We start from the raw sequence: 26,914 nt of genomic DNA on the forward strand, positions 1-26,914 counted from the left end.
TTTTACTTGGAGGAAGGCTAAGTGTTTGCATTATGTTTACATTGATTATAAACATAAATATCATTTCACCATATATTAAATATTAAAATATAAAAAAATAATTCGAATACGTTTGGTATATATGTAAAAGGTTGTTATGTAGAACTAACTCTATTACAATGGATATACATATGTATATAGGTTAATTATTTAACTCGAAAAGAATGTGCGAAATCGCGCCACTTGACTCCACATTACTCAATGCTATATTGGATAGATGCGGTTCATAACGCCGTAAATTGCGCTTCGCTGTGCTGGTATAGGTAACCAAATTTCTTAATATTAATGCGGCGGTTAACCTTATGCTTTTCGTTACCGGTCCTTCATTTTCATCCATTACCTCCTTGACGTAGTCCGCTGTATGCCGCTTGATAGCGTTCATAGCTGAACTAGTGGCGACTCCGATTCCATACAGTTGTGAACCAGATGAAGACGATGATGTCGATGGCGCCGGCGAGGCGGTATTGTTACGTTGCGCCTGCGCTTGTGCGGCCTCTACATTCCGAACTATAGTTACCGGTGATTGAGTCGGCTGCAAATTGACTGTGCCTGTTGCTACTCGTCGTTGAGCAGCGGCATGTAAACTATCGGGCGTCAAGTGACGATCTATTATGTGTGTCATAAGTGAATAACGTTTGCGTGGTATGCCATCGCAAAGACCTGGACCCACACCCCACTGGCAGAAAATTTCCGCAGCCGGATCCAGATGATCCGGGCAATGCACTGTAAAGGCATGATGCTGCAAATCATTACTAGATTTATATTTACGGCGCGGACAGTTGCGCCAATCGCAAACATATAACCAGTTGGGATCTAATGGTGGTGTTGCATTGGCTGCAGCGGCCGCTGCCACACCAGGTGGCAACTGAACTTGAGGCAGTTGTGGCATCGGAAGCGTGGGTTTCGGCAATGGTGTTTGAACAGTGGTTGCTGGTGGTGGGGTACTTGAAGTTGACACAGCTTGTACTGTTGGTGCAACTGTTGCTACGGTGGTTGTTGTATTGCCAGAATTATTTGATACTTCATTGGATTTGGAAACTTCCTTTGGTTGCGGTTGGCTAGTATTGGTTGAGCGTGCGGTCTGAGTTAGAGGGGGTGGCTCCGAAGCAACCATTTTATTGTTAACAACTGATGGTGCAATTTGCTGTTGTGTGTGCGCTTTTATTTGTTGCACAACAGTAACATTACTGGATGGTTGCGGGGACTGTGATGCTGATTGTTGGACGACACTTTGAGATACAGTCGGAGATTTGGTTGACAAAGAAGAGTGCATTATATTGGTTTGTTCACCAGACTGCAAAAAATTAATATATTTTGCGAAAATTAAGAATGATTGATTACAATTCAATACAAATAAGTTATTWTGAGATGGTATTAAATTTGTTTGGCTCAAACATATACACGTATATATGTATGTAAATCAATATTACCTTTTGGGGCTGTTGTTGCAAACACAACTTCTGTTGAATAATTGATGGATGCTGCTGTTGTTCAACAACTGTGCGTATTGGTTGGATTTGTTGTGGCGTCTGTTGCTGTTGTTGTTGTGGCAGTACTTGTTTCGTTATAATCGTTTGAGAGTTCAATTGACTCTGTTGCGCAGGTGGTGGTGCTTGCGTAATTACTGTCTCCTTAATTTCAATAGCTCGTCCACCAAGTATCATTTGACGTTTTTCGGATGGTCCGGATATTATGTGTTGTTGTATAATAGATTGATGCTGTTGCAATTGCGGTATTTGTATGGGCGACGGTGATACTGTCAAGCCTGGTGTAGACTGCACAATGGAAACTGTTTTACCTATACGCGAAATGGTTGCTGGCTGATGTTGATTTACAGAGGGTACAGTTGTTGTCGGCATCTGTGGTTGATGAAGTTTAATCGTAGCTGGAATGTGGTTCAGCTGTGAAAGTAACGACGGTGAAATTTGTCCAGAGCTCGTTTGCGTTGGGGCGATAGTGGTTGCTTGAGAAGTTGACAATATTTGATTGCGTTGTAGAAACTGATTACTGTTCGAAACATTAGCAGTAATGGCACTACCGGTAACCGGAACATGAATATGTGTGGCAGTGCCCGTTTGTGGATTTATGAAATACTGCTGTGTTGTTGATGCGGGCAGCGATGGTTGAGGGCGCTGTGCTACTAACACTTGACCCTGTGGCGTTCGCATGATCATCTTTGGTGAACCACCTGTTATGAGCTGCGGTTGCGGAGGATGTGTTTGCTGGCCGGGCATTGTTTGCTGCTGAAGAATAATAATTGTTTTTGTACCAGCCGATTGTTGTTGCGGCGTTTGAGTGACTAACACCGTTTGTTGTGGCGGTGGTGGTTGTGGCTGCGGTTGTTGTGCCACAAGATATGTCTGACCTTGTTGATTTGTGGCGAGCACATACTGAGTTGGTTGTTGCTGTGGCGCTGCTTGCGGTATATTTTGTGTGATTACTTGCTGTATCAACTGTTGGGGTTGTGCCTGTTCTAGTGGCTTTTGTTGTAAAATAACCGGTACTGTTTGTAATCCTTGATCTGTTTTTATGGTAGCCATAGCTGTGGGCAGCTGATTAGAAGGCCCAACACCGCCGTGGGCGGTCAGCTTTAACTGAGGCGGTTGACTTGATTGAAAGACTAGTTGACGCTGAACACCTGGCAGGTTAGCTTGTTGAATTTTTGCTGGAATTAGCATTTGTTGCTGTTGAATAGATTCATTYAATTTTGATTGCGTTGAGATAGTAGATGTTGACGAAGTCGTTGTTGCAGCTGGTAGTGGTGGTATGTCTTCTAAATCCTCGTCTTCTAATATGGACGCAGCCATCTCTGCGTATAAATTAGCGGCGTTTTTTGATGGTGTTACTGGGGGATCCTCTTTGGAGTTTATTGGTTCCAAAGCCATTCGTTTTGCGGGTTCCGTACCCTCCTCCATTTTACGTTTAATAATTGTGCTGGGCATTGGTGGTTCTCCACCTTTCTTATCAAGTATTTCTACTAGCATTTGATTGGCAATAATTACTGGACGTCCACTTGCATCCTTGGCAACATTATTGCCACTAAGTGGTGCCAATGGTGGTGGTGTTGATTCAAGCAATGGTATTTTTTCCAAGGGCACTTGTGGATTCAGCGGCTTAATGGTAGTCTGCCCAACTTTCACGGGAGTATTCTGCATTAGGGGGTTATTCACTAAAGCGCTAATAGCCGTACTGGCAACTTTTATTGGATGTTGTGTAAGAGCGTTCACTGAAGTATTTGTCGAAGTAATCGACATCTGGCTACTGTTGGCTGCAGTAGTTATTTCCTTCTGATTTTTTTGCTGACGTTGTGTCACTTTGCTGGCCAATAAACTTTTGATCAATGAAGAAGAAGGTTGCACTGCTGAATCTGAGGAGTTTTGTAAAGACAACGATGGTGATGTAGAACAAGTTGATGTCGACACTACTAACAAGGTTGTGTCACCAGTTGAGCTGGTGGATGTGGTTTCAGACGATGCAGTAGATGTAATAGTTTCTTCAACAATTTTTGGTTGGGAATCAGATAGCTCTTGGATAGCTGATGTGGATATATTAGTCGCAGTCAGTGTAGGAGTTGTAAGATCTGCAGATGTAACATCGGGTTCATGCTGCAGTTTGGGTTTTTTCTTCAGTTTGCGTGCAGGCGGTGTTCCAGCGGTTGCAGTATGATTTTGAGGTAACTTGGTGGATTGTATGGGTAAAGGCTGGGCGCGCAATCGTATACCAACGTAGTAAAAGCCTGACAATTCCGTACCATCACTACGACRCGCCGACATGGGACCCACATTGTTCGTATATATCAAGCGTACAAGACGAGGAAATTGTAAATGATTAACAACAGAGTGTTTACCGAACTTCTGGCAGTGAGCTAAGTACATGCGATAGAGTTCTTGTTGCTCCACGTGACTATCTGATGTTGTTACTCGCTCWAATGTAGCGCCTAGCCATGCCAAAGCATATTGTTCGTCCTCGTGTGTGAAATTTTGGGCCGCACCCGTCGGTACTTGAGCTGTATTCGTTACGTTCTGCTGTACTGTCGATGCCTCCTGTTGCGGCACAGTCGCTGCTGTTTGTATCGTGGTTGTCTGATCCACCAACATAGGTTGTGGATTTTGGGAGGAATCAGTTACAACTTGTGGTACTTTCACAGTAGTCAATTGCGGATGTGAAGGTGTAATTTGTGTTGGCATCACTTGCATAGGTACGGGTGCTTGSGGTGCTGGCAATTGAGATGTTGGCACAAGCACATGTGGAGGTTTCTGTAAAACTGCGACATTTTGCAGATTCGCGATGTTTTGTGCAACCATTGGCAACATATTACCTGGCACTGTTTCTACAACTCGCATCAAAATACAACCATCTGGCCCATATGATTGGGCTTCGACAGTGACCAAAGACACTAACTGGTCTACAATACCTCGTACCTGCATTATAAGGTGACATGACCGTGTCCCCAATGAAGTTAGCGCGTATATGGTTTCAAGTGTAAATATTAAAAGCATGATATCATTTAAACAAAGAAATTGACAAATGTTTTCATAAAACTTAAGATTTAAACACTTGTTAATGTGCTCCTCATTGCCATCGGTTTGACAGAGTTTATAAAGTGTCTCCAAACTGTTTATGATTACTCCGCGATCCATACTTTCAATGCCATCACAGAGTGTAACTAATAAATTGCGCGAGACGTCGTCCGTCGATGGATCTAACAGTTCTATTTCAGTGGCGATATTGCCGGCTATATCCAAAATCTGGTTATGTAGATTACCCCAGCGTATATTGGCACCCATCACTATGAAACGCATAAATGATCGATTTTTTGCAAATACATTGATATTTTCCTCAAAAAAGCTAAGATTTCGAAATATTGCAACAATTTGCAGGACACGTTGACCTACATACTCTTGTGTGCCTTCACCGGGTCCCAAATTTAAAAAATCCAAATCCATATCGTCKACAAATTTTTTTACCTTTTCGGTATCTTCTTCATTGATTAGTCCTGCATCACGCAYAGCTTGTTCATCAGAATACAAATCTAAAATTTGTGGTTTGTCACGTAACAAGTCGCGCCAAAAATTGAAAAGTGAATGCTCGCGTACTTGTGTGTAAACATGTTGAAACAATTTGCGCAAAGTGAAATCTGGAAACACTCCCGTATGTGCCAGCAACACATCCAAAAGTTTTGGATATTCGTTCAGCTTAAGTGTGTGTTTATTTTCATTTGACATTAATGAGCAAACATTTATTGCAAAATCTTGCTCATTAGGAAGCGGTGAAATTAGAGAAAGCATAAGCTTCTCATAAGGTGACGGTTTATGAAGATCGGTAGAGAATTTATAAGTACGACGTCTATCCATATTAACAATATGTTGCCTGTAATTGTAAGCCATTGGAACTGCATTGACGTTGGTATTAACGTTATTGCTTGAATAAATAGACGCCGGATAACGACTTCGTGAACGACCACAACCTTCCATAGCATCTGCAGATTCTAGTGCTTCCATTTTATCTGGATCTTCGCCGAAAAAGTTCTGCCTTTCATATTTTTCTAGACACCGTCTGTATATATACTTCACTGCGGCAGTAGCATTTACGCATTTATCGCGAATTTCTAATACTGGCAAGACTTCATCCCATTCATCTCTTTGATTCACYTTGTTGAAACCACCGCGTTCAGTCACTTCACTGTAAAGTCGGTGGAGATCTATTTCTCGTCCACTAATTTTCGGCGTGTACATAATTGGTGTACTAAAATAAAAAAAAAAAAWTTTATCATTATTGTACGAGATATAACTGTTGCCTGGATTGCAAAAAATGTACTTACGCACGCCTCTCATGAAATTGTTGTAGGTCACGATAAAATTCGTCTGGAGCTTTGGGTAAAGTTTTTCCCTTGGGAAGTATGTTATTAGAGGTATTAGTTGGATTTGCTGACACAACTGCATCAATATTTGTTGCTGGTGTACCCATTATATGAAAACTTTTTATACGTAAAGCTGTTCCATTATTAGCAGGACATGCACTTGGGACTGCATTTGCAATTGTTGCCGGTGCTTGGTTGGCGTCATTCCCTAMAAGCACTGAACCTTTCAACGATTCTTGTAGAGACATAATTGCTGTTATAGTTCAGAAATAATAGTAATGGTGTAACACATAGATTATTTTATAAATAATATTTTTAAAATATATATCAATAAAACTACGAACGCGGAAAAATTGAACAAGATATATTTTCTCAATTAATAGCGTTGCCAACTAATCACTACCAACTGCTCGAAGAAGCCACAGAGATGTATTTTTTCACAAGAAATCAAATTTTACACACAAACTACATTCCSTAACATGACGTTCACACACATATTTCTGTATAATTTCATTAATTTTCTTTAAAATCGTCTAAATACTCTATATAAAAAGAGAAATTCATACAGTAAATGTATTTATTTTAAAAATGACTGAACTAAAACATATGTTAATAGCTGCGGAAACACTATTTAACATATGTTAATTATAGGCTTGGTAACCCTATACTAATGACATTTTAGAAGAAGTAAAAATGACTTTGTTAGTTTTGCATTTAAAAATTATCAAATTTATCATTTGGAAATGAAGTTTGCAATTGCTTAAACGGCTATAAAAATATTACCCCAAAATATAAAAAATTAACAAAATCGGCTTCGATATCGTTACGTATCCTGGCAATGGATGAAAAGGTTGTAATCTCTCCTGGGCAGTCGGTATGTCAACATAAAATTGTAGTGGTAATTCTCAATTAATTTTTGTTTATCTTCCTTTTCTACGCAAAATAGAAGAATCCCATTGATGCCCTGAGTAAAGAAGAATTGATTCATAAATATAAGGGACTGCTAGGAATCGCCAAAAAGGCGAAACAAGCCAAAGATGGTTGGTRCACTGTGAACAAATATTGTCATAAGCTAATTATTATATTTTTTATATGATGTGGCTCTCGTCGCACAAATAAAAACTACGTCATCATTTTTATTTCACAGAGTTTGCTGAAGAAAATCGTAAATTGAAAGAAGCGCTCATGGAAAGTGAAACTCAAAAAGAGGCCGACAAAATGTCGATTCTGATCATGAAAGAGACGCTCGAGCAATTTACGGAACAAAAACTAAAGCTAACAAGCGAGCTCTGTGATCTTCAAAAAAAATGTACAGCAGACGAAGAGGCCGTAACCAAATTACGCATCGAAAACGAGTCACTGCAGCGACAGTTGAATAGACTTAATGATGACAATGAATCGCTTTTGAAGGATATTGACCGCATGGAAGATCAACTAAAGCAAGTATGTTGAAGTAAACTACTCAAATCTTATATCAAATTTCATGCATTTGTAACATAGGTAAATATTTTGGGGATGGAACAAAAAAAGCATTTGGGATTGCTTGAACTTGAAGTAAATAAGTTGAAGGAAGCAGAAAGTATTAACACTGCTTTACAGAGTACAGTATCCGTTACCCAAGAAGAAAATAAAGCACTCAAAGAGCACGAAAATAGTGTTACACTGGCGTTAGAGGAACTTTCACGCAAGTACAGACGAGCCAAAGAAATCCACGCGGAACAGCGGCTTAAGTTTAACGCTTTGAAAGATCGTTTTGTAGAAATTCATCGTAAGTTGAAAAATCTAAAGGAATGTAAGCGCGTACTGCTAGAAACACAACACGAATACGCTGAAGCTGTATCAAAGTGGCAAAACGAGATAGTAGAGGCTTCCAAACTTATATTCGCTCAAGTTAATATACTGCAAAGAGAGAATAAAGATCTTCGACAACAATTAAAATCAAATAATGTATTGAATAATGAGTCTACAGTTAAGCTATCAACGGCGGATTATTTTAGTGTCGAACCGTTCCACACAAAGTTGCAAGAATTAGAAGAGCTATGCGAACGTGTGCGTCAGGATTCAATGGCAAAGGACAAGCTTTTGTTAAAGGCACAATTGAAAGAGAAGGAATTAAAAAATATGATTGTTTCACTAAATGACAAAATAAAAGAACAAGATAATGACAAACAAAAAGAGGAACATGAAACGGAAGTAAAGTGCTTTAATCAAGAGATTTCTGACTTAAAAACCCAGTGTCACATATGTAAACCTCGTTTAGAGGCTGGTGAAATTAATATCTTGCAAAATGAATTGTTAGAGCGCTTGGATACTTTGGAAAYTGAGCGAAACTCTTTAATTGAGGAATGCAAAAGAATAGAGGAACTGCAATCGGACAAGCAGCGCTTGCAGATTGAAATTGATAATTTGAATAAAAAGTTGAGTGAAACTACGCAAGTTCATAAAGATTTACAGCAAACTCGAGACGTACTAAAACAGCTTGAAGAGGAAAAAAATTCGGYATTASAACAATTACAACAACAACAAAATGAAAAGCATAAGTCAGAAGACTCAACTAAATTCACCGATGAAAATTATATGGAACTTCATAAACGATATTCACAAATGGAGCGGGAGCACGCTGATTTACTTTGCGAAATGCGCGAATTAAATGAAGCATTGAAAGCGCGAGGTGATGTCATTTCGCGTCAACAAGAAAAGCAACAGGAGCTAACAAATGAGCTGAGAAAAACCAACACAAAGTTGAAGCAAATTGATGAAAAACTATTGCAAAAGGATGTAGCCATAGCAGAAAAGGAGGCACAAGTTCGTGAAATAACACGAGAAATCGATTTGACTCGCCAGCAGACACATGTACTCGAAGTTGCTAGCAGCCGGAGCGACGAGCAGCTGAGAGCCCTCAATGAGGAATTGCAAACACTACGCAGCAACGCTGATGCACAAAGCGAAGTACTCTCTACATCGACCATTTCACGAGCSGAAGAACTCTCGCGATTGCGCGAAATCGACGATAGTTTCGAAGAGAAGTACAATAAAATGCGTGGCCTTGCCGTTAAACTAAAGAAAAAATTGCAAGAACAAACTGGACAATTGCAAGAAATGGAGCAACAGCAGTCCGTGCATGTGGCGAAGAAAGCGGAATTGGAGGAGGCGCGCAAACAATTAAAACTTTTGCAACGAGAGCATGAAGAACAACAAAAAAATATCGAGTCACTAAAAACGGAGAATCAAAAGTTGAAGTCATCCCGCAAGCAAGCGAATGTACTTAATTTAGAAATTGAAGCAGCAGAGAAATCGCTTATGGAAGCAACCACAAAACTTGCAGCTAAAATCGRTGAACTAGAGTCGCTCAATGCGCTCCTATCCAACAAAGAACATACCATTACACAATTACGCAAAGAAATAGCAATTGTTGAGTCGGCAAAAGATTCAGAAGCATTACATGCGAAGGAACTAAAGGAACAAGTTGACCTATTGCAGGAGCAACTGAAGGATGCRGTACATGCCAAACAGGTGACGAGTGAGGCCAGAAAGCAGCTGGAGCTGTCACAAGAAGGTTTAAAACAAGAACTCGAACAGATCAAGCTGGAAATATCGCAATGCTCTGCTGAGAGCTCCGCCGCCTTGTTATCAACGCAAAATGAAAAACAGAAATTGGAGCAGCGTCTACACCAAACCGAAGTGAATCTTAAAGAAACACAAATTAAGTTGCAAAACGTCGAAGGCTCATTKAATAGTTTGCGAACCGAACATGCTGAATATAAACAAAAAGCACAAGCCGTCTTGCGAAAACAACAGAATACCGACACCACACGTGAGCGTGAACTAGCAGAGGAGCTAACGCATGCGCGAGCCATTGAAGAGCAACTGCGACAGACGATCACGGCGCAAACTAAAAAACTTGTCGAACTAGAACAACAAATAGCAGACTTGTATTTAGACAACGAGAATCTGCAGAGCCGAACCCGAGCGCTAAGTGCTTTGGAGGACGAGTTACGCCAGCAAAATGACCATCTAGTGCAAGAACAACGCTTGCAATTGCAAAAACATCAGGAGACCCTTCGCACACATCGGCTGCAATTGGAAACAGCACATGAGTGTCACGCACAGCAAGTGCAAGATATGCAAGCAAAATATCAACAGCAAATCGATGAGCTTCGAGCAGTACAGAACCAAACAGTGCGTGTACCGCCCACTGTAGGTGCAGCTGCAGTATCAAACGTAAATGCATCCTCAATGCATACACCCACATACATCGAAGCGAGTTCAAATCAATTGCTAATGCTTGCCGAACGTGAGGATGCAGAGGGTTCGGAGGAAGCCAATATAGCTATCAATACCACTAAAGTTCAAGCACTACGAAAGATTTCCAGTAGTTCACGACGCTCCCAACACGACTTTATGCCGCTAGATGAATTGCTTAACACACCAATGCATGCCTTCCAAACGGACACCGTTACCACGATTGGCAGCAACAGCCTGGGCTGGAATGAATTAAATTCCGGCAATAACAATACTGAGACCTTACAGGGGGAACTACATGTAACTCGAGAATTACTTGCGAAGCAAGAGAGTAGCGTGCGCCATCTTACAGCGCTTTTAGCTGAGAATGAACAAGATTTGGCAAAATTGACACAGATGAATGATATGCTAAAGGAAGAGTTGCGGCGACAAGAACGTGCCGTCGAACGGGAACAGCATATGCACAATGCGGAATATTTGAAGAACGTCGTATTGAAGGTAAGTGAATTTATATTTTTACTTGCATATTGTTAAAATCTCTCTTACAGTTCCTTATGCTGACTAATGGTGACGAGCGTGTACGTCTAGTTCCGGTACTTCAAACCATATTAAAACTTAGTCGCGAAGAAAAAGACATCTTGAACTGCGTGGCCAAAGGACAAAAATGTAAGTAAAATACATATATGCATTTGTAAGCATTTCAAATTACTTACATCATTTTCAGTGCCCACTGAAACACAAGGACGTGGTTGGGGCAGTTTTCTACCACTTTTCGGAAGCGGTGGAAATAGTTGAAATCGAAAAAACTATATAGTATATTTTAAAGTATTTGAGCATAATTTGTGTTGGGAGCTTTGAATTAATATAAAGATGTAAAATATCGGAAGACAGTAAATACCTACACAACAAATTGTTGACGACCACAAGTTTGATGTTTTCGTAATTATTCAAGCCAATTTTATTTGCTTTCAAAGTATTTTTTTGTTTTTTGTTTTCATTTCCATTACTCTGTGTCAGTGTCTATAAATGCAATTTTTATATTTAAAATATGTATAGGTATACGTAAAATTATTATGCCATGCTAAAGAAATGTATTTATCCTAGGCAATTATCAACTTTAGGCAACAATATTTGTATTATTTACATGCATGCATGTACATATAAAAGSAAAGAACCTTACAAATTGTATAACGTATTATTTTTCGAAAATATTGGCAAAAATCAAAARACCCCACCAAACATTATTCCAATAGATTGAAAATTAATTAAATGTACCAAATGTAAATAAAGTGCTAAATTATTAAACGTTATTTAAACTTTTTTTTTAGAAAATAGTGAATATGTGTATATAGTTATGGACAGTATATAAACATGTTATTATGTCAATAAAAACAATTAAAATTTATATTGTGGATGGGCTCCATTTATTTACTCATTTCAGATTTATAATAGTGCAATGATAGTAAGAAAAAAATAAATAAATATCGTTAAAATAAATTGTATATAGTTTTATTTATTGTTTTTTATAAACAAAAGTTTTTACTAATCCGAGCCTTTTTAAGAAAACTTAATCTTAAATGAAAGGATTTAGGCTTATTGATTGCTGAAAGTGAAACACTCGACTACATTAATAAAATATTGGCCTAGTGGTTACAAATCGCATCTTAAAAATCTAATCTAAAATAAATGTGGAAATACTTCCAAAAATCACACACAGATACGAGTATCTGAACATTTATGCTAAGTTACAGCTAAATATTTTGTTTGCTTTACGGAATTACTGCCAAACACCTGCATAATTGCCGACAAGTGTAGCAGGCAGGGGACCACCAGCAGCAAATAGTCGCATGCCTGTGCTATCGTAACAATGTGTATAAATAGCTGGTACATATTTCACTTGTTGGAAGCCATCCATTTCATCTTCAGGATACTAAACAATATAAATTTGACATATATGTATAAATGAAGTACATGACTCGAATATACAAAAAAAAATATACTCACCACAATACCTTTACTACATTTGAGCGCCACTGTTCGTGAAGCATTTACGCTGCTTTCCAAATATTTACCAGCACGTATATCATAGAATAACAGCATACCCAAACCGGTACCAACTGTTAAGAGATTGCCTTCGAATGTGGTGGCACGTATSCCACATCCATTGTAACGTGAAGTGATCTTCTTGATTGTCTAATACAAAAAATAAAAGGATTTACTTAAAGAGAGATATACATATGAAACTTTGTTGTTGAAATTCACCTGTAGTGTTCGTGCGTCTAGCAGAATGGTGTATGAGCGACAGCCGACAGCATAGAGCCCATCGCTGTGATAAGCTATGCTCACATTATCCTGGCAATTTGGCAGTTTACGTGATAACTTTTGTTTGAATGTTTCAGCATTGAAAATATGTATATAACCGTTGAGAGAAAGAGCTGCAATTTCTTTGAATTCTTTGTTGAAGCACAGTGAACGAATCTGGAAAATACTACAATTTATTTATATGTTCGGATGAACGTATTTTTAATTCCATTTGTTTATACCCGTTGTGCTGTGCGTACGTCTTTTACACATAATGGATTAATGGTGGCGAAGGTAGGACATGCTTCCTTACCGCCATCCGGAAAATCCATGAGATCTTCGTTTATACGCCATAATGACAGACGTGAATCTTTAGACCCAGACACCAAAAATTGATCATCTAACCAACACATGCCCATTATTAAATCCCGATGTCCGTTTTCTCCCACACAAACAGGGTCTAATGTCGGCAAGCGATAAACTGCTATATCCGCCGAGTTGCGTGCGCCTGTGGCGAGGAATGATCGACTTGGATTGATTTCGATAGCATGTAAACCACCTTGGACTTCAGGGTGATTTGCACGATTATTGGAAAGCGTTGGAATCGCATCCACACGGCGCATATTTACATCGTAGACCAGTAGCTACAAACTCATACAAATTAAAGAGAACTCAAGGATGTAATATCTTRTAGTTACTCACTTTATTGCACTTGGTCCCAAAAACAACTTGACGATTACTTAACCATTTGGAGCAAAACACCTTATTGATATAACCTAAATGTATCTGCGTTTCTCGTAGCATATCATGCGTCAACACATAGCGGCTAGTATTCTCAAAGTTAAAACTGCGTTGCTGAATATATAAAATATTAAAAATCACTTTCTCAGATAAACTCTGTGTATTTCATTTCAAACCTCTTTTAAGCCTGTCTCTCTGCTACGTAAATAATCGCATAGATTGAATGAGGTATTCAAGACCTCTTCTTGTTGCTGTGGAGTCTCTTCATCACTACCAGAATCGTCGTAGGTAACGAAATCGTCAGGTTTGTCGGGTTTTCGGCGTCGTTCTTGGCGTAAGGCTCGTGCTTTAGCACGTCGTTCTTCCAGACGTGCTGGTACATGACAAGAAGGATGGGTACCTACTACACTATGTCGCACAGTTTTAACCATGGAACTAAAGACCATAGTGTTTTTGTTACGTATCTCAAACATTTTTGCTGTCGTTACTATACCACACTATATGACTTTTGAACCCTCCTGGTAGCAGCAGACAGAAACTGTGCTTGAACGCTATCTATATATGCTTTTTTTAACACTCAAACAACGGAAACACATTAAAGTTTTCGAAATAAAAAATATATTTTTTTGTTTACCACGGTCGCCGTAAAAATCTCTGTACGATACTTTTTCTCTGCGACAATGAAAAACGAATGTCAGTGTGAAATGAAAACGATAAAGGGTAATGTAATTGAAATAGTTTGACATAATGCCACGTTTACAGTCTTTTAAACTGGTTCAAATTCCAAAATTTTAAACGACATAATATTATTTTTATTCCTGCTTTATAACCATTTTATTGTCCATTATTTTTATCACATAATTAAACTAGTTTACAAAATATTGAATTGGATTCAGAAATTGTTTAGCAAATTTAATTTATTTCGAAACTTTGGAAAAGGAGCCATACACGACACACACGTGCTTTCGATCTGAAGAAATCTTTTGCCACACACAACATACAAATCCATTTTAAGTTCGTTTTTTACACAGACAACACGAGAAATATGAGATTTTGTGTGCACACAGCGCCATACACGACATACATGTGTGTAAGCCGCGATCGCACACATACAGATCGAACGCACATGTGCGTCGTGTATGGCCACTTTAAGCCCTCACTTCATGTTTAAGCCATATATATTTAAAATGCAATCTGGCAACTTCCAGAATTACCTCTGCCAAATTTAATTTTTTTCTTGTTGATTTAGTTTTCTGCACTTCTACAAATTTTTTACATTCCGTCGAAAAATATTTAATTGTATATTGAGGAGGGAAGGAATTTTAAAACAAATTTGTTGCATTTGGGCAATGAACGCATACGGTTTGTAAAATTAAAAATTCAAAGTGTRATTTTGTGGATAATTTGACAAATTAGTAGTTGTTTCATATAAAAGGCGAGAGGTACTTTGTATCTCGCCGCCAATTCTGTGCTTTTCATTTACATTTCGTGTATTTATCTTATACCTTTTACTGTAAGAGTTAATGTTTGAATTGATTTTATTGATATTACCCAATTTTCATAACTGTTCTGAATGAATGTAAATATAATACATTGGCTAACGCGTTATATGTAATGACCCCTGCTTGGGTTAAGCCTAGCTAAAGTAATATCGGTCTAAAACCTTTGCATTTAAATTATCTCTTTTATATATCTGCATATGTTTAATTTGTGTTCCACATAATACACTTGTATATGCGTTAATTGTGCGTGCAGTTAGTCGAGTAGGAGATATACACTTTTAGGAAAAGACAGCTCAAAACTTGATATAAATAAATTTGTGTTCGAGAACATTACACCCGACCAACCAACATTACTATCGCATTTTCATCGCCACGTTCACACACCTACGCCCAACAGTACCACAACAATTATCACTTGTCACCATTCTCCAACACCACCACCACCCAAATATAACAACTGCTACTACAACTTCCACCAACGCCACAATCAAATACAACTTTCCGGTCAAGGTTACTGTATGTTTGCGTCTTAATAAAGGCGCTTCTACAGTTGACATTTAGAAACAACACCATTAAGAAACAGAACAGAGCCCTTCCATGCACCATGGCCAAGATGTATGGAAAGGGTAAGAGTAAGTAAATTGCTAATTTTTTATTACATATTAAAATTAATAATTTTAACAATAACATACATATTTCGTGATTCGCATTGATTTGACAATTTGTAAATCGAAAAATGTCAACACAATAACTTTTGGATTAACATCTTAACCCTCTACACTATATATTTATTTTATGGAAAGTTTCCGAAAATGATTGTAAAAAAATATTAATTTTTCTTTCCCCTTTWAGCGGCTATTGAATCAGAGGATCAACAAAAATTACGATGGCAAGTTGAACTTGAATTCGTACAGTGCCTGGCTAATCCCAATTATTTAAACTGTAAGTAAATGCATTTCATTTTTATGAAGACAGTAATAACAACAAAGTTTCGCTTGTAGTTTTAGCTCAACGAGGTTACTTTAAGGATCAAGCATTTATCAATTATCTTAAATACCTGCAATATTGGAAAGAGCCTGAATATGCCAAATATCTAATGTACCCGATGTGTTTGTATTTTCTTGATCTATTGCAATACGAACACTTTCGACGTGAGATTGTCAATTCGCAATGTTGCAAATTCATCGATGATCAAGCTATATTGCAGTGGCAACATTATACTCGTAAGCGTATTAAAATGTTTAATAGTGTCAATGGTATCGGGCAAATGAATGCTGCCGATTTGGCTGCAATGGATGCACAGCAGCAAAATGCTCAGCAAAATCAACAGAATCAGCAACAGCAACAGGCGGGGCAACAGCAACAGGGAGCTGGTAACGCGCATGCAGGCTTACAAAATGGCTTGGTGAATAATGCGCAACTCCAACAACAACAACARCAGCAACCCCAGCAAGCACAACAACAGCAAAGTGTTGGCAACGCATTAATGGGCATACCAAATGGAAATAATACCGCCGCTAATAGTAATAACTGAAAGCGCTTCTAGATTTGCATAGTTTTTCTCTCATTAGTTAGTAATTTATTTAGTCATTATGAACTTTAAATAATATAGAAAGCTTTACTATCTAAACCATTTACGTGTGATTGTTTTATTGTATCCCATACTTTTTTGTACCTWATAACTTTGAAACGAAAAAAGAACGAAAGAAATTTAATGTCGAGAATTTTTACCATTGTTTTAGATCTATCATTTTTTATTTCTTTTATTTTAGTTATTCAGCATGAGTAACTCGTTTTTCTATGGGGTGTATTTGCTTTGCAGTCAAAGTGCTGAAAAACGCTACAATGGACGCTGCTATATTGGTTTTACCGTAAACCCCAAACGCCGTATAAACCAGCATAATCGAGGTAAAGATTTTGGTGGTGCCAAACGCACCAGTAACAAAGGACCCTGGCACATGGTTATGATAGTACATGGTTTTCCAAATAATATTTCAGCGTTGCAGGTGAATATTAATGTAACCCTATAAATATCAATAAAAAAAAACGATGCTACAATCGTTTACAGTTTGAGTGGGCGTGGCAGCAACCGGCACTTTCTACACGGCTTAAACAATATTCGGAGTTGCGACGTAAATATCCAAAAGAAAGTAATTTCCAGTACAATTTTCGAATATTGAGCCGTATGTTAAATGTGGGCCCGTGGAATCGATTACCACTCACAATTCGTTGGTTAGAAAGAGAATACGAATGTGATTTTATAGTAAGTACTCATACAATTTTATTTTGATTATAAAGCATAAAGAGTGAAAAAAAATAATATTCTTTACCAGCTTAAACCACCGCTTCATATGGAAATTGTAAGCGGCCATGTTCAACTACCAAAATCTCAAGCCACTCGACCTAAAAATGGCGAGGAACCACCAAAGGCTATTTGGGCAACCGAATGCCACTTGTGTATGCATCGTATTGAGGACCCTGACCGTTCGCGTATTGGATGCATTAATTCATTATGCAAGCTCACTTGTCACATTATTTGCTTAGCCAATTATATATTATCTTCCGATGAAAACAATCGTGGGCATTACATACCTATTGCGGGTGAATGTCCRTTGTGCGAGGAAAAATTTACTTGGGTCGCTTTACTACAGCGTAAGCGTAAAATTCAACAAAGTGGTGTGGAACATATTGAAGAGGACGATGAATATGGTGATGATAGTGATATTAGTGTAAGTAAATCTGATAGTGAATGTGAAAGTGCTGAATCTAAAAAAAACACTGAATTCGATAAGTTTGATTTTATGGAAACTTCCGTTCTTGATGGAGCAAATATACAAAATATAAGTGGCGATCAACATGAAATATATGAATTGAGCGACTGATGARTTTTTAATTGAATGGAAAATAAAGCGATGTTTTTTAAATTTCAAAACACGTACATTTTTATTTCAATCACACCATTATTTAGCCTCGAAAAGACTGAATTAACCACATATTTATATTTACATACCCATATGTACATATGCATGTATGTAAATGTACTCATATAAAGATATACACATGTATGTATATACACAAAAACAAGGCACATTTATATGATTATTTTTATGAAACAGTTAAAATTTTTTATAAAGAGTAATGGCACATTATAGTACAATATTTGAAGAATATTCTGTAACATTGTCATGGAGAAATATCAAAAAATGCGGCAATCTGAAATCAAAATGATATCGTTAGATAATCGCTTTTCCCAAGTAACGCTAAACTGTTTTTCAAAGTTTCTATTTTTTACTTTCTGGGAACCCTTTGAAGAAAAAAAAAGAACGGTTAATTAGTTATTGTATTGTGTAATAAAAAAAGATTAACAGGTCTGAAAAAACTCTCCAGCCTTAAGGTCGTAGCGTATTACGTATAAAAAAGAGTCTTCAAAAAGATCAGTGCAGTAGTTTTGAAGCTATGAGGGGATCGTTAATTTGGATATCTTAATGGGATCTTGAAATATACAGTAAAAAAAATCGAAAAAAATTAAAATCTCCATTTCCCCCTTAAATCAATATTTTATGTATTGTGGATTCTTAGCTTTGCATTCTTAGCACTCTCCTACAATTAAGTTTTATTTCAAACGGAAGTTTTCCAACCAAATTTTAATTATTCTCCAAATTAGCTCCAAGTTTTGCTATTTTTATATTTTTTTATACTTTAAATGGTAGATTCCAAAGGATTACTAAATATTGGCTATATTAATGTTTACATTGTCAGGTAAATTATTCAATTCAATAATATATTACTATGATGGGCATTAATAAGTTGAACGTCCAGCCATATTGGCAGCTTCCTCTTCAAATTTAGTATTTACCGCGCTTAATGCCGCCTTGTATTGTCGTGCAAATCCCTTATCTTCTAAACCCCAAACACGACCATTTGTTGCCAACATAACGCCCATTGCCTCCCATTCGTCCATGTATCTTATATGTGTTGGAGAAACCTTCTCTTGCTTCTTATAACTTATAGTAGGCTGCAGATTGTTTGTATTTTCATGACTGCTAGTTCCGTTAAGGGGCTCATTATTTGTATTTTCTGTTGATTGCTGAAATTCTACGCTACTTTGTTGTTGTGGCGACTGAAATTCTGATTCATGTTGACTTGAAAGTTTAGACCCCGTCTGATCTGGTTTGCACAAGCATATATGCTCGTGTGCACTATTCGGTGGCCTGCACTTATCGCAGTCAACAGCGTCATCTTTCTGTAATATGCACGCAGGTAATGGTATTGGACATTCATGTGTTTTGCGCTCTATGCCACAAGTGGGCATTCGATCTTTAAAGGAATGTTTGCACCGTTTAGAACACATTTTCGATGGGTAAGCAATTTTGAGTTATGCACCTTCCGGTATCATAACCGCAATAATTCAAATAATAGAAATATATATATAATTTAAAGTTACTGAATAGTTGAATATAATCCTTTAGCTTACATTTAGTTTACAGAAAGAGCATTACAGCAGCGTTGTGGTGGATTAGTTGCTGAATGTCAATATGTTTTATTCCGGACATTAAATATATGTAGTTTGTTTCATTTTATTTTTACAACTTTTGTCAAAAATGAGAGTTAAAAAGTTAAAATTTTCAATATTTTGTAACTTTTGAGATTTGAAAGCGATAAATACATACAAAGTAGAAATAATAATAAAAAATATACATTATTATTGTTTAAAATTTGCCACGTAACCAGTATCCAGTTTTCACTAAGTTAAATGAATTCACTCAAAATTATTTTACAAGAACATACAATGAATGTTGACATTGCAAGAATAAAATAGCGGTTTTTAAAGTAGGAGGAGTAAAACCTCCCAGCGTTACATACATAGGTAAAGCGATTATATTTTTATTTTTTTTTTATTTCAAAATCCATTGAGATTTTTTTCAAAAAACTTGTTTCGCACGATTAAGCTACTTTCCCCCTATAGTAAACTATTTGCAAAAATTTATTTTAGCCTATTTCGCCAAGCTATATTTATAGAAAAATTTGAATTTCCTGCTGGGCCTCTCACATTTTTGCAATGGTTGTTCTAACTGGCTATGAATTCTAAAACATGTTTTTTAGAATGGCTTATCGTGTATTATTTATTTCTAAAATACCAAAAGCTAGACTTACTCGTCAACAGGAACTTGAAGTGAGCGGTTGTTACAAGTGATTAGTTCGCAAAATCACTTTATTACTAAATTAATATTTAACTGCTTTATAAGTATAACATCAGGAAAATACAAATTTTAATTGAAATGTTGAATTTTAATTTGATCGCCGCTGTTTGCGAGAACTCAGGTATAGGTTTAAACGGTGATTTGCCATGGAGTTTAAAGTGTGTATGTGTATTTATTTTTTTCTTTTGTATATTTAAAAGCAATTATTAACAAGCTTCATGTACTTTGTTTTATACATTCAAGGTCGGAATATGAATATTTTACACAAACAACAAAACGACGACGTGATATCACAAAGCATAATGTTGTTATAATGGGACGACGTACTTATTTAAGTATACCCGAACACGAGCGACCGCTTGCAGACCGCATAAATGTTGTTTTAAGTTCAACTTTATCGCCAACCGATCTGCCAACAAATGTGTTTTTATTTCCTAATCTAGTGTCAGCAATGAAACGATTGGAACAAAGAGATTTGCGAGAACGAATTGAAAATGTTTGGATAGTTGGCGGAAGTGGGGTTTACAGAGAAGCTATGTCTTCACCGCGCTGTCATCGCCTCTATATAACAAACATTAAACAAAAGTTTAACTGTGATATATTTTTCCCTAAAATACCAAATAGTTTCAAAGAAATAGGACCGGATCCGGAGACGCCATTAGGTGTACAGGAAGAAAATGGTGTGCAATATGAATTCAAAATTTACCAAAAGTAATCCTTACAGTTAATTAATTGATAATTAGTAAAAATTAGGTGTTTTTTTCTAATTTGTTAACAATATATACGCTAACAGAGCTATAGAACAAGAAAAAACGAGTATCTTTTGATTTGAAAAAAAAAAAAATCAAAAGTATCYTTCTTTTATGTACACTAATTCCACTATTTCGCAGTCAGCCACCTCTGGTTGGAAACAATTTAAAAACAAATGCAAAGTTATGAGCATAATATTAAACAATACCTTTGTATTACTTCCTGAAGAGGAAGGGGAAACTTTGAACTCAAAATTTAGGCAACAATTTTAAATTTCCTTTTCCCCGACAAGTTGAAGTGTGCATTATTTTGCATCATTTTATTGAGCGTCTTTTCAAAAACTTTACTTTATAACTAATTTTATACGTACATATATATTCAATACTATTTTTGTTGGCGCATTTATAAAAATAATTTGTCAACAAATACTATAAGTTGGCGGTTATTCACTCTAGAAAAGATTCACCAACAGTGYTGCCAACACATTGTATTTTAAAGTTTCCGGAACCATAATATAATCAGCCCTATTCTGCATTTATATTACGTTTTAACTTACAAAAACGGAACTACGATCGCAATGTAGAATACATAAAATTGGAAATGTCGAAGATTGATCGAAACTAATCGAAACGCAGAATACCAAAGTTGCCAAGCTGAAAAAATTTCGATTCGAGTCGAAATGCAGAATAGGGCTGAATAAGAACTTGATAAAATATTTTTTTATACATATAATTTATTTTTGAGATTTTTAATAATGTTAATCTTCCTGTTTTTTATTATCAAAACTATTAATATTTGTTAAAGTTAAACAATTTAACATTTACATGACTAGCAATATTATTTGTGTAAGTAAATTGAATTTGTCCGGCAACACTTGCAAAGTGCTTATATTATTCACAGATGGTGAAGTATTTTGTTTGGTATTGTTTATTACTATTCTTCCTTGTCTATCAATTAATTTTTGGAGAAAATAATTTCAATAAATTTGTTGTTTTCCAAAAACGCCTGTATAAGATTACGTTAGAAGTGTGTTGCCAAAAAAATCGCGCAATCAAATAATTATGGAATCTGTGTCGCAAACAGTTTCTTCAGAACGAAAACTAACATCAGATCAAACAAATGACGATGTTGCTACAAAGCCTGTTGTTGATATGACTTTTACGAAGGAATTGCGTAAAGCCACGAAAGACGTGCATAAAATTAGTGATGTGCTGGTGAATGCAAAATTCGCTTTAGGTGAGTGTCATAGGATGAAATAGCCTTTGTTATAAAACGTTTTGTTTCAGCGCTATCGGACGATGCTGTTTGGTTTGATGGTTTATTAGCATTTTACGAAGTTTACAAATTCTTGGAGGAAAATCTTCCTGAAAACTTACTTCCCAAAGAACTTCATCGCAAATCTGCTTTTGAACAAGATTTGGCGTATTTCCTTGGCAAAAATTGGAAAGATAATTACGAACCAAGGGAGAGTGTTAAAAAATATATCGATCATTTAGAAGAAGTCAATGCAAAAAATAAATTACTCTTGTTTGCGTACGCTTATCAAATGTATATGGCTTTAATGTCTGGCGGTCAATTACTACAAAAGAAACGAATGATTAAGAGAAAACTTTGGTTTGGTAAACAAGCTGAGGAGGAACAAGAAGAAGTGAAATTACCTAATTCAAACCCGGAAGTTGACGATTTAGAGAACCGTCCAATGCCCTGTCAAGTCACCATTTGCCCAGAGGGATGTGCTGCAACATATTTTCCGGAGAAAATTTCAGTTTTGAAGGATAAATTACGACAAGTACTCAATGATAATTATGGAAATTTTAATGACGACCTACGTGCCGAATTTATAGAAGAAAGCCGTAATGTTTTTATTTACAACGGCGATGTTGTTCGTTCTATAAAGGGTGTTAACCGTGCAAATTTACGAAAATTGGCAATGGTTTTAGTTTTCGTGATGGGTGTATATTTCGCTTTAAAATTAGCTAAGCGTTAGAACCTGCACTAATTGTATAGACTGGTAAAGATAAAAAAATATGTATGTATATAGTTTAGTGCTCCAAAATACAAAATATCGATAAAAAATATTAGGTGTTAACTATCCCTTAAAAATTTAAATTTTAATTATGTAACCCTAGATTATCTAGATAATATATGTAATAATAACACTGTGGAACATTTTTGGGATTATTGTTTGGGGGGTGAGAAATTCCAAATCAGGGTGATGGTACTAGGTCAGTATAGTAAAACCCTCAAAGGGTTTGGCGTTCGTATGTGTCAGTTTTTTTTTATGACCTTTTAAATTTTTTCCTTATCTTGATGTTTTTTCGCTTAGTTGTAACATTTTGGCAAAAACGTAGTTTAACATAACTCGCGAACCACTTGTCCGATTTTGATGAAACAAATTTAGAAAAATTAAGAATTACAATTTCTATTTGCTTTTATTTGTTTTTATTCAAAAAAGTGTCATTTATCGCCTTTTTTTTAAAATAAATTTTCCCCAATAACTCCAGACTTCAGGCCATAAACTACTAAAAAAATAAAGTAAACATTTTTAAAATTTTTTATTTTTATTTTATTTATTTATTTTAATAAATATTGCCTAGACTTTTTCGATGGTGGTTGTTCGGGACTAGTGGCATCGCATTCATCGCTATGGTCAGTTTCTGAACCACACATAATCTCAATGTGTGACTCCACTGTTGGCCCTTCTGCATCTCCTGAAAATTCTTTATCATCAAGATCATCCCTGTGTTGCCACACAATCTTACTCCACCAGCAAATTTAAGCAATTATTGCACTCGGCGACACTTTGCCTGACGACTTCCATAAGCTGTGACTTTCACACCCTTTGAGGGTTTTACTATACTGACCTAGTACYATCACCCTGACTTGGAATTTCTCACCCCCCAGATTAGCTGTTKTACTGTGTAATCGTTCTCGACTTTATCTTGAATAACGAAAACTTGTTAAACTTATTTCTGTGTAATTATTTTAAATAGGATGTATGAGTATTCATGTATGCTAATGGTTTTTTAAAGATGTAAATATATATGTCTATAGTTAAAATTTCGTCAAATCATATAAATATTTAGTGCATATGTTATGTCTTACTAGCATACTCAAAAGCGTTGAGCTACAGGTTAACGCCGACGCGGCAACCCTAAATGAAGTATCAACTTTACGCCAAGGTCTCCCTTAAATTGTAAAATTAGTACGAAAGWAATTAAATGTAAAACGAATTAATWAATTAATAATTWTTTTTTGTACAAGAAATAACATCGTGCGTAAATAAATTTGTAAGCAAAATTAATTCTTCACGTGCTGTCAAAATCGAAATTTTAAACTCTCAGTGTGGCCACCGCGTTTATTTAAATATGAGTCAAACAAAATCTGGCAACCTTTTGTGGATTGTAATTATCTGCACCATATTTTGACAGTACAATAGAAAACAATTTAGTTCTCGGTGAAGAATATAATAACTTGTAGTAAACACACTTTTAATAAAAAAATATTGTTGTGGTGAACATTTTGAGAAATAGTAGTGAAGTAAGTGGCCAAATTAAACAAAAATACACAAGGAATAATATAGCTTATTTCCTGAACCTCCCTCCCATTTGTCTATCTACTATTATTATTATTTTAATTTAATATAAATTTTAAATTTATAATATAGCGTGCCTATAATTAACGCATTTTTTTAAAACCAAAACTACAGACGAAGTTACACACGTTTTAACTGATTACTTCACTGAAAACTTCTTGGACACAAAATTTTAAAACAACCACATATTTGGAACAAAGCATCTTCTTAAATTTGTCACAGAACTGTTTTACCTTTATATTTTACTCTATGCACTCCTGTTAATGAAAATTCCTGTAAACAKCCTATCCAAGTACTAAAAACACTAGTCCAGCTTTCCCCTCAATACTGGACTGGTTTCTGGTAATTCCATATTGTCTTACCTCATATCCGATACATTGGTAACAAAAATCAAAACATACAATGTCGGATATTTTTACAAATTTCGATAGCAACGGCGCTAACGACGACTCACAGGACTTCATTATGGCATCGCCCTCTCAAAGTAGTCCTTTGACAAACTCTAATTCTGTTGGAATTACTTCTACCAATAATGCGGCAAGTGGTGGCAGCGGCGGCACACAAAATGCGAATTCTGGAAATTCAGGTACAAATGGAACAGCTGGTGGCAGTGGGGGTGGTGGAGGAAAGACAAGTGGAGGAACGGAAAATCAACCCGTAAGTAAATTGTTTGGAAATAAAATAAGTTTATTATAGAAAACCTTACTAATAATTTTAATTCACAACAGATTTTAACGAAACCGCGATTACTTGAACTAGTGCGTGAAGTTGATGTCACCGCACAACTTGATGAAGATGTTGAAGAACTCTTGCTACAAATTGCAGATGATTTTGTGGAGGACGCAGTAAAGGCGACTTGTGCGTTTGCAAAACACAGAAAAGTTTCAAAAGTGGAAGTGCGTGATGTTCAACTACATTTAGAACGAAAATGGAATATGTGGATACCTGGATTCGGTACAGATGAGTTGCGGCCCTATAAACGTGCAGCTATTACAGAGGCACATAAACAACGATTAGCACTTATACGTAAAACAATTAAAAAGTATTAAAATGAGTGCTGAACTTTTCAATCTTTATTTAAATACGTAAATAGTTTTTAAGCTTTTTTTTATGAAAATACATTTCAAATTTTGTTCATACTAGTATAACAACTGATTTTATTCGGAAAATAGTATTTTATTAAGAAAATTGAAATTCACCTAGTAGTGATTTTACAGATCAACTTTTGGTCTATCAATCTTTTCTAATTCAACATCAAAAACCAACGTTGCATCTGGGGGTATTTTGTCACCAGCTCCTGCTTTGCCATAACCCAATTCAGGCGGTATAACCAAGCGACGTTTTTCACCTTCGCACATGCCCAACAGCCCTTGGTCCCATCCTTTTATCACTTGACCGGCTCCAAGTCTCACAGAAAATGCTTTATTACGATCATAACTATTGTCGAATTCGGTACCRTCCTTTAACGTGCCCTATAAATATACGCTTGTTAAAGAGAAGTTAAAGTCTATATAATTATATAAACATACCCTATAATGAACGTGAATGGTATCTCCCTTACGAGCTTTTACTTCGCAATTTTCCGCCCTCTTTTTAATACCAATTTTTATCGTGGGTTTCGAATCTTCCTTGGCAAAAGCGTTCAGTGTTATTACAGTTAATGTAACTAATATTAGAAAAAACTTCATTTTTATTTGAATGTTATTATAATGTTAATTATGAATATTGTCTTATTGTTAAATAGATAGATATAGCAATTAAATTGTTCCACGCAGTAGATGTTGATTTGTAGTTATTTGTAGTAGATAAGAATTTTGACAGCTGATAAACAAATTAGTAGTGCTGCCGTTTTTAAGAAACCGTCAAAGTAGTAAAATGTGGTAGCGCAAAGTATGAATGCATACCTGATTTACACTATCATGTATTTCTTGTCTAGATATTTTTCTTCCTGTTTGATGTAATGTTGGTTCCAATTTGGCGCATCATTTGTTGATTTTATACATACATAMATATGTACATATATACAAATAAATGAGTTGTTCGATTTTTTATTTAATATGATTGTGACTTTTTAAAACACTTTGTATATTTTATTGTATGTATTTCATTAAAATCATGATGTTTTGTGAAATGTATTAGTAATGAAGTACACTCACTAATTTAKCCGTTATACGTCTTCTCTGCTTAAGAAATTTTTTCATAAGGTATAAAAGCTTCCGAACCCTTAAATTTCGTTATATGTATATAGTTTTCTTTTCCATATTTGTAATTTATTTTGTTGTTATACTACATATGTTAATACTTTCTTCTTTTGAAATCGGTGTCTGGTAGGGTACTTATGTAAGTATGTACATATATATAATAAGATTTGCACTTTCATGTCACCTAGATGCTTGCTCGAGCTTTCCTGTCTATTCAAATATCATGGCAAGTTCATAGTTTCTCCGAATCCCAATTGCTAAAATAGGCCAAAATCTGTACAAAAAACATTTAGTGCAAGAAACTTTTACACATCTATTTTTTTTAGTTATGTAGTATTTTTTTTTTATTTACTGATACAGGGTTAGATTTTTAATATATCAACCCTTGGCCACATAAAATCTGTGTCAACTCCGGCCCCCTAAAAAATGCTGTTATGGGAATTAGTTTTATAGTGTAGATATCGCATTCGATGGAACGATGA

At 36.0% G+C, this 26,914-nt stretch overlaps 10 protein-coding genes across 16 annotated transcripts; 6 read left to right on the forward strand and 4 right to left on the reverse strand.

Annotated features, from left to right (window-relative positions):
- Positions 1–30: 30 nt before the first annotated feature.
- On the reverse strand, positions 31–6,260 carry LOC108967482 (AT-rich interactive domain-containing protein 2). Its single transcript, XM_018930926.1, has 3 exons — positions 5,861–6,260; positions 1,470–5,784; positions 31–1,333 (listed from the first exon to the last, which is right to left on the reverse strand). Exons 1-3 carry the CDS (start codon positions 6,145–6,147, stop codon positions 182–184), a joined length of 5,754 nt encoding a protein of 1,917 aa, XP_018786471.1. The 5' UTR covers positions 6,148–6,260; the 3' UTR covers positions 31–181.
- Positions 6,261–6,592: 332 nt separating this feature from the next.
- Positions 6,593–11,451, forward strand: LOC108967474 (GRIP and coiled-coil domain-containing protein 2). The gene is made up of 6 exons (XM_018930909.1): positions 6,593–6,773; positions 6,846–6,939; positions 7,047–7,342; positions 7,400–10,639; positions 10,690–10,807; positions 10,866–11,451. The coding sequence occupies exons 1-6, from the start codon at positions 6,738–6,740 to the stop codon at positions 10,934–10,936; spliced, it is 3,855 nt and encodes a 1,284-aa protein (XP_018786454.1). The 5' UTR covers positions 6,593–6,737; the 3' UTR covers positions 10,937–11,451.
- A 138-nt stretch (positions 11,452–11,589) lies between these two features.
- On the reverse strand, positions 11,590–14,028 carry LOC108967475 (DDB1- and CUL4-associated factor 12). The gene is made up of 6 exons (XM_018930910.1): positions 13,360–14,028; positions 13,145–13,297; positions 12,685–13,086; positions 12,404–12,619; positions 12,146–12,334; positions 11,590–12,071 (listed from the first exon to the last, which is right to left on the reverse strand). Exons 1-6 carry the CDS (start codon positions 13,654–13,656, stop codon positions 11,919–11,921), a joined length of 1,410 nt encoding a protein of 469 aa, XP_018786455.1. The 5' UTR covers positions 13,657–14,028; the 3' UTR covers positions 11,590–11,918.
- A 476-nt stretch (positions 14,029–14,504) lies between these two features.
- Positions 14,505–16,322, forward strand: LOC108967477 (mediator of RNA polymerase II transcription subunit 31). 3 transcript variants are annotated; one of them, XM_018930913.1, is made up of 4 exons: positions 14,505–14,545; positions 14,939–15,317; positions 15,538–15,627; positions 15,687–16,322. In XM_018930913.1, the coding sequence occupies exons 2-4, from the start codon at positions 15,290–15,292 to the stop codon at positions 16,217–16,219; spliced, it is 651 nt and encodes a 216-aa protein (XP_018786458.1). In that variant the 5' UTR covers positions 14,505–14,545; positions 14,939–15,289; the 3' UTR covers positions 16,220–16,322. The 3 variants fall into 3 exon arrangements, with proteins under 3 accessions (XP_018786458.1, XP_018786460.1, XP_018786457.1); XM_018930915.1 differs by lacking the exon at positions 14,939–15,317 and having other exon boundaries at positions 14,511–14,545; XM_018930912.1 differs by lacking the exon at positions 14,505–14,545 and having other exon boundaries at positions 14,552–15,317.
- Positions 14,505–17,617, forward strand: LOC108967476 (structure-specific endonuclease subunit SLX1 homolog). The gene is made up of 4 exons (XM_018930911.1): positions 14,505–14,545; positions 16,458–16,691; positions 16,754–16,948; positions 17,019–17,617. Exons 2-4 carry the CDS (start codon positions 16,467–16,469, stop codon positions 17,565–17,567), a joined length of 969 nt encoding a protein of 322 aa, XP_018786456.1. The 5' UTR covers positions 14,505–14,545; positions 16,458–16,466; the 3' UTR covers positions 17,568–17,617.
- A 740-nt stretch (positions 17,618–18,357) lies between these two features.
- LOC108967497 lies at positions 18,358–19,920 on the reverse strand. 3 transcript variants are annotated; one of them, XM_018930960.1, is made up of 2 exons: positions 19,840–19,920; positions 18,358–19,002 (listed from the first exon to the last, which is right to left on the reverse strand). In XM_018930960.1, exon 2 carries the CDS (start codon positions 18,995–18,997, stop codon positions 18,485–18,487), a length of 513 nt encoding a protein of 170 aa, XP_018786505.1. In that variant the 5' UTR covers positions 18,998–19,002; positions 19,840–19,920; the 3' UTR covers positions 18,358–18,484. The 3 variants fall into 3 exon arrangements, with proteins under 3 accessions (XP_018786505.1, XP_018786504.1, XP_018786503.1); XM_018930959.1 differs by lacking the exon at positions 19,840–19,920 and adding an exon at positions 19,160–19,273; XM_018930958.1 differs by lacking the exon at positions 19,840–19,920 and adding an exon at positions 19,160–19,273 and having other exon boundaries at positions 18,358–19,068.
- Positions 19,921–19,944: 24 nt separating this feature from the next.
- Positions 19,945–21,406, forward strand: LOC108967496 (dihydrofolate reductase-like). Its single transcript, XM_018930957.1, has 2 exons — positions 19,945–20,044; positions 20,130–21,406. The coding sequence occupies exons 1-2, from the start codon at positions 19,965–19,967 to the stop codon at positions 20,599–20,601; spliced, it is 552 nt and encodes a 183-aa protein (XP_018786502.1). The 5' UTR covers positions 19,945–19,964; the 3' UTR covers positions 20,602–21,406.
- Positions 21,407–21,547: 141 nt separating this feature from the next.
- Positions 21,548–22,714, forward strand: LOC108967495 (heme oxygenase 1). The gene is made up of 2 exons (XM_018930956.1): positions 21,548–21,872; positions 21,923–22,714. Exons 1-2 carry the CDS (start codon positions 21,698–21,700, stop codon positions 22,621–22,623), a joined length of 876 nt encoding a protein of 291 aa, XP_018786501.1. The 5' UTR covers positions 21,548–21,697; the 3' UTR covers positions 22,624–22,714.
- A 1,321-nt stretch (positions 22,715–24,035) lies between these two features.
- LOC108967449 (transcription initiation factor TFIID subunit 12) lies at positions 24,036–25,376 on the forward strand. Of its 3 annotated transcripts, none has more exons than XM_018930863.1 (3): positions 24,036–24,176; positions 24,304–24,888; positions 24,960–25,376. In XM_018930863.1, the coding sequence occupies exons 2-3, from the start codon at positions 24,634–24,636 to the stop codon at positions 25,278–25,280; spliced, it is 576 nt and encodes a 191-aa protein (XP_018786408.1). In that variant the 5' UTR covers positions 24,036–24,176; positions 24,304–24,633; the 3' UTR covers positions 25,281–25,376. The 3 variants fall into 3 exon arrangements, with proteins under 3 accessions (XP_018786408.1, XP_018786406.1, XP_018786409.1); XM_018930861.1 differs by having other exon boundaries at positions 24,346–24,888; XM_018930864.1 differs by having other exon boundaries at positions 24,037–24,176; positions 24,663–24,888.
- A 10-nt stretch (positions 25,377–25,386) lies between these two features.
- Positions 25,387–26,039, reverse strand: LOC108967450 (peptidyl-prolyl cis-trans isomerase FKBP2). The gene is made up of 2 exons (XM_018930865.1): positions 25,761–26,039; positions 25,387–25,703 (listed from the first exon to the last, which is right to left on the reverse strand). The coding sequence occupies exons 1-2, from the start codon at positions 25,917–25,919 to the stop codon at positions 25,443–25,445; spliced, it is 420 nt and encodes a 139-aa protein (XP_018786410.1). The 5' UTR covers positions 25,920–26,039; the 3' UTR covers positions 25,387–25,442.
- Between the last annotated feature and the right edge of the window lie 875 nt (positions 26,040–26,914).

Source organism: Bactrocera latifrons, unplaced genomic scaffold (genome assembly GCF_001853355.1).
Source record: "Bactrocera latifrons isolate USDA-ARS-PBARC rearing strain unplaced genomic scaffold, ASM185335v1 scaffold_189, whole genome shotgun sequence".
NCBI classification, from domain to species: Eukaryota; Metazoa; Arthropoda; class Insecta; order Diptera; family Tephritidae; genus Bactrocera; species Bactrocera latifrons.